Genomic DNA, 13,809 nt, shown 5'->3' with positions numbered 1-13,809 from the left:
ATCCTCGGAAACTTTCACCCGCAGTCTCGGTTTGTGACAACTTGCTTCTCTCTACGTTGCCCTATAGATCGTAGTTTGCTAACCTTTCACCAAGCTTTCGAGAACATTGGAATAGAGGCGTTTGGTAATTCTCGAGCTAGGAGGATGCATCCGGGGATTCGTGTTGATCTCGATCAACCAAACCGAAAGGTCCTCCATCACGACGAAATCGGCCCCATATAGCTCGAAACTACACCGTCGTCTGTCCATGTGCTCCTGGGAGGCCAGCATCGTCAGAACTATGGCTTCCGACATTTTCGTATAGATCTTGTCGTAATACGGTTCGCCGTCGAGCCCCGTTTGCCTGACAATTATGATCTTTGCGTTAGTCACTGAATATCTCTACCGATGAAAATTAACAGATATCTTTGCCAAAAGGTACAGCTAACGTCAAAGTTATCGATCATGTTCTACGCTAGATCGCTGCAAATTCGAATATCCTTGGAACAGCGATAGCGAAACAGTAAAAAATAATATCAGTAAGCAGAGTATTATGCTCGTGGAAATAATGGCGAAAGGAACGACAGGCAATTACCCGAGAAGAAAATACACAGATTCTAAGCATATTTGGGCGACGTTTGATCAAACCTATCGATCTCGCAGTCATCAAACGCTATCGACCGTAACGAAAGGATAACCGAAACTGTTCCTCGCAACGAATAGACCGGTCGAGAGATTACTTTAAATATTCGTTCAGCTTCTCGCAGTCCCATCCTTGATCGCGAATCGATTTTACGACTTCCTCCGAATTTCCACGTTTCCTCCGTCTTCTCCTCTCCTCGTCGTATTTCTCCTGAATGGCGGTATTGCAGATATGAATCGCTTCGTGATAAGTTGAGAAAGTGTAGGGTTTCGAGCTGAATCGTAGGAGTCCTTCCCTGGAAAAGGATAGAAAAGGATCGAGAAAATTCTTTGATGGAATCTCCATCGAGAAGATTCTTTCGGAATAATTTTCAAGGCTCTTTTCTCTAACAAAATCCCTTGCCCGAGATTTCTCCGTAGACCTATAACGTACGTATAACGTATTGCGTGTCCTTTTATTTGCGCGCACGAGATTCACCGATAGCTATACGTTTCACGAGATAGAAAATTATCTTCCGATGGTTCGATTAAAATATGCGATACAAACTTCGCTACAAATATCGTTTAGACGTTCGAAATACAGCGGAATTGTAAAGTCGGAAATTTAGTTACTTGAACACCCATATTGTCATGGGAAATGTATTTGTAACCAAATACCACTGCCTTATGTCGAATTTCGTATCGTGAATCAACAACGGACGTTCTGAAATTAAAAGGAAAAAGATGAGATCGCGAAAGGGTATAACGTTGAATGAAACGATCAAACGTTTTACGTACCAATGTACTTCTGAACAATAAAGTAATCTTTTGGTCTGCTTTTTATCTTTCGAAATATATCCTTTAAACTGTGAGATATGCTGATTCCCGTACCGCAACAAAGTTCGCTCGGTTTTAATATCCATATATTTCTCATTCCGTTTAATTCGTATTGCGGATCTATCTCTTTCAATCTTGCCAATATCGGATTCGTCGCCTCTAGATATTTCTAAACGATGTAATAGAAAATTCACGGTAGCGAGATGCAAAATTTGTTGCGTCGAATCGAGATTGTCAGAGTTTTTAATTTAAAAGCAAGAAATCGCTTGGAAATGGATCGTCTATTCTTTAAGATGATACTACGTAAGCGAAAGAAAAGAAAAGAAAAGAAAAGAAAAGAAAAGTACACGAGTATCGTACTTGTAGCTGATCTCGACTTTTTTCCGAGGTAGTCTCGATTCCAGCTCCCTCGTGTACGGCTGCGGTATAATCGTCCAAAAAGGAATTCCATTCCTCTTCGGAAAACTCGGTCACAAAGTCTTTGTCTATGTTTTGGTGGATTTCACGGGCGATAAATTCCTCGCAGCGTTTTATGGCAAACTCCAGTCGACTCATTAGAATCGGCCGATGTCCAGACTCCGAGAAACCCTGGCCATCGTGCATTCTTTCGACGAACCATTTCAACAGACCAGCGGCGGCGGTCAAACGAAAATCATCGAGAAAGGCTTTCGGCTCTCTGCTCAGGTTGTAACTTCGAGGGAATAATACCGACGACACGTCCTTCTCGTACAGCCAGTGTGCTTCCTCCAACAAACGAGCCATTCCTAGCTACATTATTTCGTCATCGTCAATATTTCGTCGAGTTCGCAGCGAACTAAAGTTCGATCCAGCTTAATTAATATATTTCACGTGTTTTACGATATGCATGCATCGAGGATTCTAATTATCGATGTTAACCTTGGAAGTGTAGACGAAAGGTTTTTGGTATCTGTTGAGAATGATATTGTTACTCAAGCCACGATGCCAATCGACAAAGTCGTTCCGACAGTCCCATATAAAGTCCGGCGATTTGTGACGTAATAAAGCGAAAATTACCGCCTTCTCGTTTAAAGTACCGTCCGGTTGGGTCAAATCGCCCAACGATCTTGCTTCTAAGCTGGCTACGCTACCTAAAAGTCGAAAAGGGGATTTCAGACGAAAATGAAAGTTCGTTTATTGTTTAGTAAAAAGTTGGTGACAAGTTCAATTTTGACGATATTGCTCGGACCAGAAAGACGATAGCTGTTTATAATAGACACTTTGTCAGAGTTTAATTAAAGGAACGTAGAATATAAAGGAACGGATTTGATTAAGAAAGACAAGGAAACTAACCATAAGGTACAGCTCTCGTTTTCGTAGCTTCGTATTTTTGCACCCAACCCCTTTTCTCCAGAGCTTCTTTCAATTTCGGTAACTCACCGCGTATCAGAAATATTTTGTGCCTCTGAAACACGGTGACACGTGCTTCAAAGTATCTTAAAACCACCGTATTACGCGAATTTCTGCGCAAGACTGTTCAAATCTAGATAATCTATCGAATAGTTATAAGGAATACGCGTATGTTCGTTTATTAACGTTTGCACGTTGTCGGACAATCCGACAACATCGGATCGGAATTACAAAATTTTGAAACGTTTTCCTTGTAAACGGATCTGACGTCTACCTTAATAGCTCTGTCGACTTTCGCTTTAATTTTCTGATAACGCTGTTTCCTCGTCCAGTGAGTCTTACAGCAATCGTCGTCCTTGAGCACGATACTCCTGTAATTGTTGATGGTGTCGGTATCGTGCTTGTCAAAGATCTCCCGAGGGCAGCAAGAACACGTGTCCATGTAGGATTTCGGGAACGCACCGCAGTCGAGTTGCGGCAGGCTGTTAACAGCATTGATCTCGTTGTCGTTCGTGTCCGGAAGTGGCCATTTTGAGTTCATTTTCGTCCAGTCCACCCGATTGTACGGATTCACTGGACTTTCCTTCTTTTCCAGACAGATCAAAGAAGTCAATTTGCAGTAGGAGTGGCTCGCTTTATCCTCGTTCGTGGAATCCGTAGTCGCTAAATCTTTCGCGGTCCTAATGTCCCTTGACCGGTGAAACGTTCTAATTTATTACACGATATCTATTGAATTTTATTCCTTCTTCTAACCAGTGATCGATTTAATCATCGTGTTCGACTTTGATCAACCGGATCACCTAACTTGGTCGTTCGTTAGACGTAGAGACATCGAAAACTTTGACGTTTTTCGGAACGAGATACGTACCTTAAATCAGGCGGCAAATCCATAGTTTCGTCGCGAATCGAGACAGCTATTTTAGGTCAATTCCTAGATAAATTGCAAAAGTGGCGTTAATTGCGGAAACTAAATATCATTATCTAGTTGAAGTAAACGTTAGAAATATTCGGCGTGCACAGAAAGAAAAATCGACTCGAGAGGAACGTTTAGGAACAATGCAAATATTCGTCGATGGGCGTACACTTTGAACGCTAAAGCGAATGAAACGAGAAAGGCTAAATCGATCAATCTGCTTGTTTAACCCGGCCGCCTTATTGTCTGGCAAGCTTAATCGCCTAAGTAATTAACCTCTCATGCAACGAACTTTGGAGAAACTGGTTTTTGCCCTTATTAAAGGGCCATATTAATTTAACACTAACGTTATGTATCCTTCTTACGACTCGTGAAGTAAATTCATGTCTTATCTTATCTTTCCAGAATTTTGTGCCAATTTATATCGCAATGCTCGTTTCAATCGAAATTTGAAGATAATAAATAACGAAACCAATCGATATTTAATAACACGCGGTCACCGAAATATATTCTTCGCATACTACACAAATGTCGTTATAATTTTCATACGTGTAACAACTGTTATGAAAATAACGATGTAATTTACGACACAAAGGTAAATTTATAGATTTATGGATTTAATAATACATAATACTGTTTAGTATTTTATGTTATATCACACTCTGTTTCCCTGCCTTTGTCGCGTATTATCGATAAATTATCGATATCGACTATAATTTTAAATTAACGTACATCATACATCACGCATCATGTACAAGGCTAATGCAAGTATATCCGAATATAAAGGTATTTGATAGTCGAGGCTTGTTTACACTGCAAGAGAGAAAGTAAATGAAATATAATGGAACGTTGCGTTTGCATACTATGCGATTAATATACTTCGTCTACTTATAGAAAACGACCATTTTCTTTCGTTCTTATGTAAACGTTGCAAGTATATGAAACTTGTCGACTTTTTTTTGCTAACTTTTATCGTGTTACGTGTACAATGTACACGCGCTATACTTGCCATATTTATTCTCGTTTGCCGTAATTGTGACGAAAAATTTCGAAATTATAAACTTCATTTCATCGTTTAAAAACTGACATCTATGTTCTTTCTATAGTAAAAATACTTTGCGACACTTCGTGGAAATTTTCTGCTCGTACACTGCGTGAGTTTGTGTAGTGAACGTTTTGACAAAGTTTTACGGATCCGCGATATTTCATTAAACGTTTCCTCATTGATGTTTTATGTATCGTGATATCTTGACTTCGAACTGGAGAAATTTTTGTGATAGAACGAAACGTAAAGTTGAACTCTAAAATTTATTTCACGGTTCTCCTATTCCGAACGGTTTGGTTTCTGCTATCTATGGATTTTTGTTGATGTGTCAAATGTCAGACATGTTGCATTTATCCGATCTTCTACTTTTTCTCCATTTTCCCAACGACTATGTACACAATGTTAATTGCTAGCTAACAGTCGTTATATCGTTTGTTTGCAATTTTTTAACCAGTAACTCTACGAATCGCGGTATAAAGACAAAAATCTGAAAAAAAGCAGAAAATCGTACGATGCATAGCAGGCACAAAATTTGCATTAAACGTAAAATATGCTCTTGTGTAAATACGTATGTATGTTTATTTCTAGGAGCGTAAAATATATATGTAGAAAAAAAACGATATCTGTGAATACCAATTTTCTCGATACACTGAAATATTTTCCATATCGATATTGTTCATGACTGCAACGAAATTCAGTGTATTAGTACTGTCAACGCTACGTTCCATATGTTTGGCCAAACTCACATGTACTCTTTCGTCGTATCGGTGTATCGACGATTATTTTAAAACAACGTATCTTTTTACAGCTGTAGCGATTAAAATAATCCATTTTTCAACGTAATTTCATGCCGTTCGAATATTTTACTTCATACGCGATACATCAAAGTATCCGAGAAAAAAAATACGTATAGTTGGTCGAGTTCGCGCGTCTCTAAATTACTATTATTCGATAAAAGATTAATAAAGGTATTTCTGAATTTATCGGTAGAACATGAAAAGTCTTTTTACATGCTATGTATTTATCTTGATCGAGTATCGGTACATTCGATTGGTAAGTGCTCGTAAATTCCACACATCTATCTAACATTTCACTGTGGTCCTATTAAAATTCAGTTGAATTCACACTACCGAACAATTTCATCCGCAATATATCGCATCATACGGCTGAACATTCCTGTCATGGGCAATTTAAAACGTTAAAATACTTCCACCTTTGAGCTCGTATTTGTCACTAGTATTGAAAATATTATCCACACACACACACACACATATACATATTATAGAAGATTATAGAATTATGATACAATTATTTGCAAAATTCCGACGAAACGACCGATTTTAATATTATTAATTCCGATCGTAATATGTTAGCCAAAAACATTCTGTTGCTCACGCGTACCTGGTGGACTACGCGAGACATTGTTCGCCACAAATATCTGAATTCTGGTCGAACCCTCGCAACGAACTTGTACAGTGAGCAACTAGAAACACTACACGACAAGCTTAGGGAAAAAAGAACAGTCATTTTTAGTGAATCGTCGACAAATTTTATTTTTGCAAGATACTGGGATGGAAACTTCTATCACCTCTTTCGATCTTTGGATAATTATATGCTGGGAAACAATTTATAAACGACACGGTTATAAACGAGAAGCTGTGTCAATTTTTCGAAGACAAAAATACTGAATTTTAGAAAGGTAGTATTTTTTAATTACCTTCCCATTATCCTTCCCACTGTGAAAGAGTAACTCGATCTAAAGGTGAATATTTTAACGAATAAAATTACCTTATTATACACTTCACACTCCGAAAAACCACAGAACTTTCTTCGTTACCATAAAATCTACATTTTCATTTTATCTTTTCACCTTTCTCCATCTTTTGATAAATAAAATCGTTATTTCGAGTTAATTTCAGGTTTTATAAATAGATAATTTTAAATATAATTAGCATCCTTTTACACTGCTTTAATATAATTCGTATAATATGCCAATGCGTCAAGACGAAAGCGCGTTTGTTCGAAACACGTAAGTAACCGATTTCCCAGTATATATGTACATATTTGTGATAGACAATGAAATTTTGTTGATTCGAAATACGTGTTGCCAGGATATACATATACATGAACATGCATATAATGGGGTATAGACATCCGACAATGATATTTGGAAATCCGTTACGTTTGACTAGAAATGACTGTCTGGTAGCCAAGAGGGTGGAAATCGTGCCAGCGAAACGTGCTTTCGATTCGACTTGCTGCACGAGCGAACGAGTTAACTAGCTAAGTAACCGCGCCCACTGCACTCTCTAATCACCAAAGGCACCAGGAATGCTTTTAAACTTTCCATCCACAATTACGTCCTTATTCGCATAGAAACCTCTATTAGACCTTCCATTATTCTAATTATGGAAGACCCGTCTGAAATATATTGATTAAAGTTAAGAAGGTTAAGTGGTCAGGATCAAGAATTGGACCGACTATTTCTTGTTTGCTCCTCCTGCTACTTCCTCTTGTTATTTCAATGTTTATCGCAAGCATCGCGTTTACTACCGTTGTAAGTAACACATACTGCTATTTTGCTATTTTCCATCTCTTACGTCGTCGATTCAATTATTCCGATTATTCATTCTCGTTTCACCCTTTTCTTACCCTGTTATTACGAACAGTTCGGATTTATCGCGCTGGAACGATGAAAATTTTTCGCTATGATCTAGTAGCTTGCGATCGTTTTCGTGAAATAATAGCAACGTCCTTAAGCGATATAGATAGGCTTACCATAAAATTTCAAAAACGTCAGAGCACGTACATGAAAAATCCTTTTGGCATGATACGCAACAGTACACGAGAAGTACAACCAACTTTCTGGCCGATGAAGTTATTTTGCATGATCAATGGTTCTCGATCAAAAGAACGAATAGGATTCTGTTCGAAATAACATCTATGATTTTGAAAAGATAACGCGTCTCTGATCGACAGGTTACTTTCCGAAGTAGAGCAATCTACGAATACTTTCAATGTAAATGAGAACCCTGTACGTATATACTCTATCTTTGAGTCAAGTTATACGTATAATTTCGCATTGTATATATTTATTTCATCTGTTATAAAGTTTCTACGCAATCATGCACTGCCGAGGAAGAAACGAGTCGCAAAGTTTACTTAAAAGTTTACTTTATAAACTAGTTTTGGTTTTCCATGGTTGGAACTTAAAGCGGTCTAACTACTTATCGTATAGCATAGCGTGTAAACGGTAAACAGCGGCTCGTGGAGCGACTCGCGCACAAGAACCACAAGAATTCGTCAAGTCGATGCAATTAACATTTACGAGAAAAAGCAACGCGGCATACCGTACCTCGGAAAATCGCTTGTCCGTCGGCGGATTCTCGCGATGCGACGCAACCTGCAAAATAAGAATTTTCTATAGCACATTGCACAGCACGAAAATAGACTCGCTAAACAGTTACGTAAATCTTATTACAAGATTCAATCTTGTTTCAAAACGCTACAGTACTTTCGTATTTGTATTCTGATGTCTGTAGATCTTACACGATGCATTTTCAACGAAGAAACAAGTTACGAAGTTTGTCGGTTAAGCTTGTGGCGCTGGTTTAGTTGTTGCAGCTTCGTTTCTTCGCGTTTCACTTCAAACTTTCTCTCCTTCCACTCTCTTCTCTATTCTTCTTTTCTCCCCTCTTTTTCTTTCTCCTCGTTTCTTTCATCATCGAAATGTCGACCATCACTCTGGGAAAACATTCGTTCGCGATGTTTTCGCTGAAAAATTATCACATTACAACTTTCATAAGGCATTGGCGGTGTCAGAGGAAGTATCCAAACGTCTGATCGTACATCTTTGAAATTTTGAAATTGTAATTTTCGCTCTATCGTTGTATCGAAGCGCGTTATACAGCCGCTATAAAAATCAGACGTAATTCCAAAGATAAACAACCAGTATGTACTTGGTTTGTGACTAGAAATTCAGCCGCTAGAAAAGAATGTTGAAAAGAGAACAGTAGACCAGAATTAGAGCATTGAACGTTTGAAATACTTTTGCCACGAGAACATCTTTCGAGAACGTTATTTTGTGCCGTAAAGGATTAGCGATGTAAAAAGTTGAGATTCGTATGAATACCGATATTCGGACAACGTGAGCGTCCTCGGACAATAACAGTATAAGGTGATGCTTTATACCGTTACTAGCCTGTGTAATGGAATTATTGGATCGTTCTACAGTCTATTTGAGGGAAATATATCATCGTTCGATAGAGAAGTCCACTAATCGCAATTGAATGGTAGGCTTTTCGTATCGCTGTTTAACAAGCAAACAGGATAGAGGTAATTTACAAATCGATTAATAAGCACAAGCATTTCGAAATTTCTAGCCATATCGATACGAAGAATACCTTAATATTTCGTTTTTTTCATTTCCAGCTGCAAATATTCTAGAGACTGCCGCTTTCTACACGATCGCTTGTATGATTTTCTAAATTTTCCCTTTTTGTCTTTATTTTCCACGACATAAAAGATATAACTTAGAAAAAACGAAGCTGGCACCCCGCTGGGGGTAGCCATCCACATGCTATATTTATTTTTATTTTATTTTTTTCTTCACCAACAAGATATAACGCTTTACCAAATGTCCATAAGGACAAATTGTAAAATAACCAAAATAAAATAAAAAAAAAATTTTTCCACGTATATCGACGTTGTATCGAACGACGCGATACAATACATTATTAAATTATCAAATCAGTTATTTACCATGTGCATTACATATATATTCTCTCTATATATACGTATATATATTTTTTTATGTAGAATTTTGCATATGCGAACTACGTGTTATATACGTACGTACCTTTACCTAGAGACCTACTCTGTACATATTTTTCAAAGGGAAACAGCGTATTACAGATTGCAACACCGAAGAGTACGCGTATTCGCACCAAATGTTATATCGCTAAAGGGGCCTTTGTACAATTTAAAGCAAAGTCATGTATTACATAGTAGATATTTCTTTGAGAACTATTTCTCTCCGGGAACTGCTCTACTTTGCCTTCCGTTGCTCTACTTCCGCCTAACATGAACGAATTCAAACTCTGCCGGTAAAGTTTCCATCTTCTACTATACTTGTATCGTTTCGGGTACCAATACTTTTCCCTCTTTTCACGCGCCTACTTCCAGTCCGTGTAATTTTCACGTTCTTTCCAAAAGAGACGACGTTTTTATGTATTTTTTTTTTTTTTTTTTTTTTTGGCAATTTATCGTAATTTATCGTATCGTAATTTAAAGTATATTGCTTCGACATCGTCAAGCGACAACGTGGAGCATGTAACTTACAAAGATAGTTTAATCACACGAATATCGAACGGTGATGCTCCAGATGTGATTACACGTAATATCCGATGAAACTGCATCGAACTGGTCTACGATTAAAATACTATCTCGAAATCCGGTTATCGATCGGAAACAACCTCGGAGGGTATGAACAGGTGATCAAAGCCGAAGCCTGTAATCTCGTTTCCTTCTACAGTCATAGAGCGATATGTAGTTCTTGGATAAATTTCCCAAAATTTGTCCGACTCGATAAAGTTTCGGCATTGAGAAGTTTACATTGCAGTCACGTACTTGAAACACGTGATCGGTTCATCGCTGTCGTGATAAAAAGATGGTGATAAATTCCGGCATCAACGTCCATACTTGAAAACTTTAAGGGTTTGGTAAAGTTTTCTGTTGCCTTCTAAAGTTATTCCCATTTCCATCGTGGTTTTAAAACATTTGGTCGAATAAATGTCGACTGGAGTTTTTTAAAAAAGACGTCGGTGTTGTTTAAAATATCTCAACGCAAAGCGCCTTAATTATTCACCGTTAGGCCGGTTACGTGTTCGATGCTTTTTATATTCTTCAACTTCGCTGAGACCAACTTTATAAACCAACTCCTACGTCGGACTCGATAATTTCTTTGGGAAAACGCTTCGTACATTTTAGTTGTTTGTTTTATATTTACAATTTTTTTTTCTATTAGCTTAAAAGCGCAGAAGATACCACTTCGTTTCCTCAAGTTGAAACGTTTAAACCCCGGATAGGACTTTAAGAAATAAGAGGTGTTTATACGATGAAAAAAGTACGGTTAATTATTTTCCCTTTTTTTTCAGCAAAAACGTTCCTTTCGTGTTCCCGACAGAACCATTTCCTTTCCTATCCAGAGTCGTTTCTTGCTCGAAGTGGCTAATTACGTGAGAAAAACATACTCTCCGCCTACTTGTCTCTTCGTTTCTCTTTCTCTGCCACGAAAGTAAGCGGTACTTTGTAATGATCCCATTTTAAGAACCGAGAAAACAAACGAGTCGGCAATTATTCTTGCAACTGTACCTTTTGCATTTCGCTTCGGATTGCCGGTGTCACGTGTTTCAGGCACAAATAACTCTCCTCCTCGTTGAAATGGCTTCTCACGAGATTTCCCCCGTTATTCTTGCAGACGACAAAAAGATACGAACAACTCTGACCCGCGTCTGTATTCCGCGACCTGTACTCTATAAACGAAACGTAATCATTCCTGTTATTAGTACCGTTTTCAGTGAAAGTATTTAAGCAAAGCGCGCTCAGTTTTTTCCAGCTAATACGAGATACGTTGTTTCACCGTAGCTAACGAGAAACGATTCATTTCTAAGGCATATTACAATTTTCACGAAATTTTTATTCTGTCCGATATTATTTATTTACGTTCGAAGAAACAAATGGATAAAATTACCGGTAAAATCAAAGACGCATCGGCGATTCTTCTGTATCTAACGGAGACCTTTGATCGATTCGGATTATCCGTCCTAAATGTTTTGGCCATTTTCTTAATATATCAGACGCGCGTAGAATTTTCACAAGGTTTTCAAGGGCTGACGTTCCACAAGCAGAACGTAAAATTTTCCATAAGAAGTTGGAACGGTCGTAAGCTTGTCCGCGTGTATCCGCACGTTGTATTGAGAGCATTGACGTATTTAATAGCAGACATACACATGTACGTGTGATTACAGTCTTTCTGTAGATAAACGACCTCGTGGTAGTCCACTGTACGCAGTAGCGATGCGCATATCAAGATCGTGTGCGATTAACGAACGCGTGAACGAACGTTCTGATAGAACTAAAGTAAATATTTCTATCGTTGCAGCGCAACAACTTGGTGAACTTTCCAGGAGTAACCGTCTGGTAAATTAATATTATCGGAATAATTAGATTTCAAATAATACAACAGTCCGTTAAAAGGAACAAACGGATGACTCAATGGCGGATCGACGATTAAAATCTTGTTTCAGTCACGTTGTTACTGCGACGTCTAAACTACAGTAGAACAAATATAAATTAGATACAATATAAAATATAAAATATAAATTGAGAATACGGCTACCGACGATTCGTGAAGTTACCGTGCTTGTGCTCGGATAAATTCCATCGTACGTGTTATTACTTCATAAAGAAGTCTGGCCCAAAATTAATCATCGTAAGAAAGAAACCAAGGTAAGAAATCTTAATATTTCGCTTATTGGGTAGTACTTGCTTGTTTCCTTGTTCTTTTTTTCGTTTTTTTTATCTTTTTATACTTTGCACAAAATTTGTCCATTAACTTGATAAGGAATATCACGATGACCGATATCGTAACGATACTAATACAAGTATGTACACGCTGTCGTAGATTACTATATTTTCGTAAATATCTTCTCTATTCTCACGCTAGTAAAGATAGGCTTATTCGTTAAAAGTAATCTACGCTGTGATAATAGCTCGTTGCTTATTATAGAAACGATTCTAACTTTAAACGAACGTAGTCGATAATTTAAGTTGGAGGATAGACAAAATTTTATTCGGTGAAAGGCTATTACCCGGTTATCACTAAAGAAACTTCTGTTCTTAATCGCTGATTAACGCTGATTCCGACTAAATTCGCAAGAATTTGATTCCGTGAAAACTATAAGGAAGAAAAATACATTTGCAGTAAACGATGTGAAAAATCAGTAGGTGTCTATATGTACATAATGCGTGCAAACGATGACACGGTCGCGTCTCCGTTTTCAAGTGTGACATATTACATGCCTGCTGGCCATGACATCGGACTTGATAAGTGTATTCCGTGCTAAAAAGAGCATCCGCGGTTCAATAACCTATGAACGAGAAAAAGAGACATTTAGTATACTTAGATGCGTGATCTATCGACCATGAGCCTCGAAGCACCGACGAACTGAATACTCCATTCTCTTTCATCGCCTTAACCTATTTCCCTTGATCTATTAGCTTTCTTCGAAAATACCTTCTTCGTAATGGACTTCGTGACATGGAACGCAGTATCGCGCATCGTTTCTCCATTCTGTATGGAACGTTCTTGGTTAACTATTGGATTACGACGATTCAACTCGCGAATCAGCAATTTCTTTCCTTTTTCGTTTCGTTACGTTCGATGATAATTGTACCAATTGCGATGCATTTCTTATCGACGATGAAACCGTACTCGTTTAACAATTCCACTTTCGGTAAACGTGTTAGGTTGTCCGAAAAGTTTCTTTCCTTTCATATGGTGATAATAGACGAACAACAATTACTGTTTTATATTATTTTATTGAATTAGGTATGATCCATTTCGTTCTATTTCTATTATTACATTCGCGCATAATTCAGTAATGTAATGTAAAACAAAAAACATTGTGCGTCTATTATTTCCTTATAAAACGAAATTGGACAACCTAAGAATAAGCGTGGAAAAGAGCGCTTATCGTCACATGATTTCAATGTTTGAAACGCGCTTGTTCGTAACGTTAGCCGATGCTTGAAGTAAATATTATGTAATCACTTATATATATATATATATTTTTTTTTTATTTTTATTTATGTTTATATATATATAAACAAACATGCACGTATTCGAGTAAACACCGGAAAGATAGATTTACGTCATCTTGTAAGTCAGATCTATGAAGAAGGCTTAGAAGAAAATATAGATACCCTATCACGTTAGTTTCTGATAAATCAATCGATGAAATACTGTAAAAGCATTTGCAAATAG

The 13,809-nt window shown here is 37.7% G+C and overlaps 2 protein-coding genes across 3 annotated transcripts in view; one reads left to right on the top strand and one right to left on the bottom strand.

Annotated features, from left to right (window-relative positions):
* Positions 1 to 13,809, bottom strand: part of LOC132911752 (tubulin glycylase 3A-like) — a 35,033-nt gene that overhangs the window by 2,324 nt on the left and 18,900 nt on the right. Inside the window, exons 2-10 of the mRNA XM_060968638.1 lie at positions 3,674 to 3,736; positions 3,080 to 3,494; positions 2,749 to 2,860; positions 2,335 to 2,546; positions 1,798 to 2,205; positions 1,399 to 1,606; positions 1,234 to 1,324; positions 720 to 917; positions 84 to 343 (exon numbers count right to left, since the gene is read on the bottom strand). Of these exons, the coding sequence (XP_060824621.1) occupies positions 84 to 343; positions 720 to 917; positions 1,234 to 1,324; positions 1,399 to 1,606; positions 1,798 to 2,205; positions 2,335 to 2,546; positions 2,749 to 2,860; positions 3,080 to 3,494; positions 3,674 to 3,696 (1,927 nt within the window). The 5' untranslated portion in view covers positions 3,697 to 3,736. The remainder of the gene's footprint in view (positions 1 to 83; positions 344 to 719; positions 918 to 1,233; positions 1,325 to 1,398; positions 1,607 to 1,797; positions 2,206 to 2,334; positions 2,547 to 2,748; positions 2,861 to 3,079; positions 3,495 to 3,673; positions 3,737 to 13,809) is intronic.
* LOC132911828 (lysosomal acid glucosylceramidase-like) overlaps positions 11,849 to 13,809 on the top strand; it is a 37,418-nt gene continuing 35,457 nt past the window's right edge. For both annotated transcript variants that reach the window (XM_060968843.1, XM_060968834.1), the window contains exon 1: positions 11,849 to 12,272. The gene's annotated coding sequence lies outside the window, so the exon portion shown is untranslated. The remainder of the gene's footprint in view (positions 12,273 to 13,809) is intronic.

Source organism: Bombus pascuorum, chromosome 1 (genome assembly GCF_905332965.1).
Source record: "Bombus pascuorum chromosome 1, iyBomPasc1.1, whole genome shotgun sequence".
NCBI lineage: Eukaryota > Metazoa > Arthropoda > Insecta > Hymenoptera > Apidae > Bombus > Bombus pascuorum.
The sequence above is the reverse complement of the archived record's forward strand: the minus strand, read 5'-3'. Positions and strand labels throughout refer to the sequence as shown.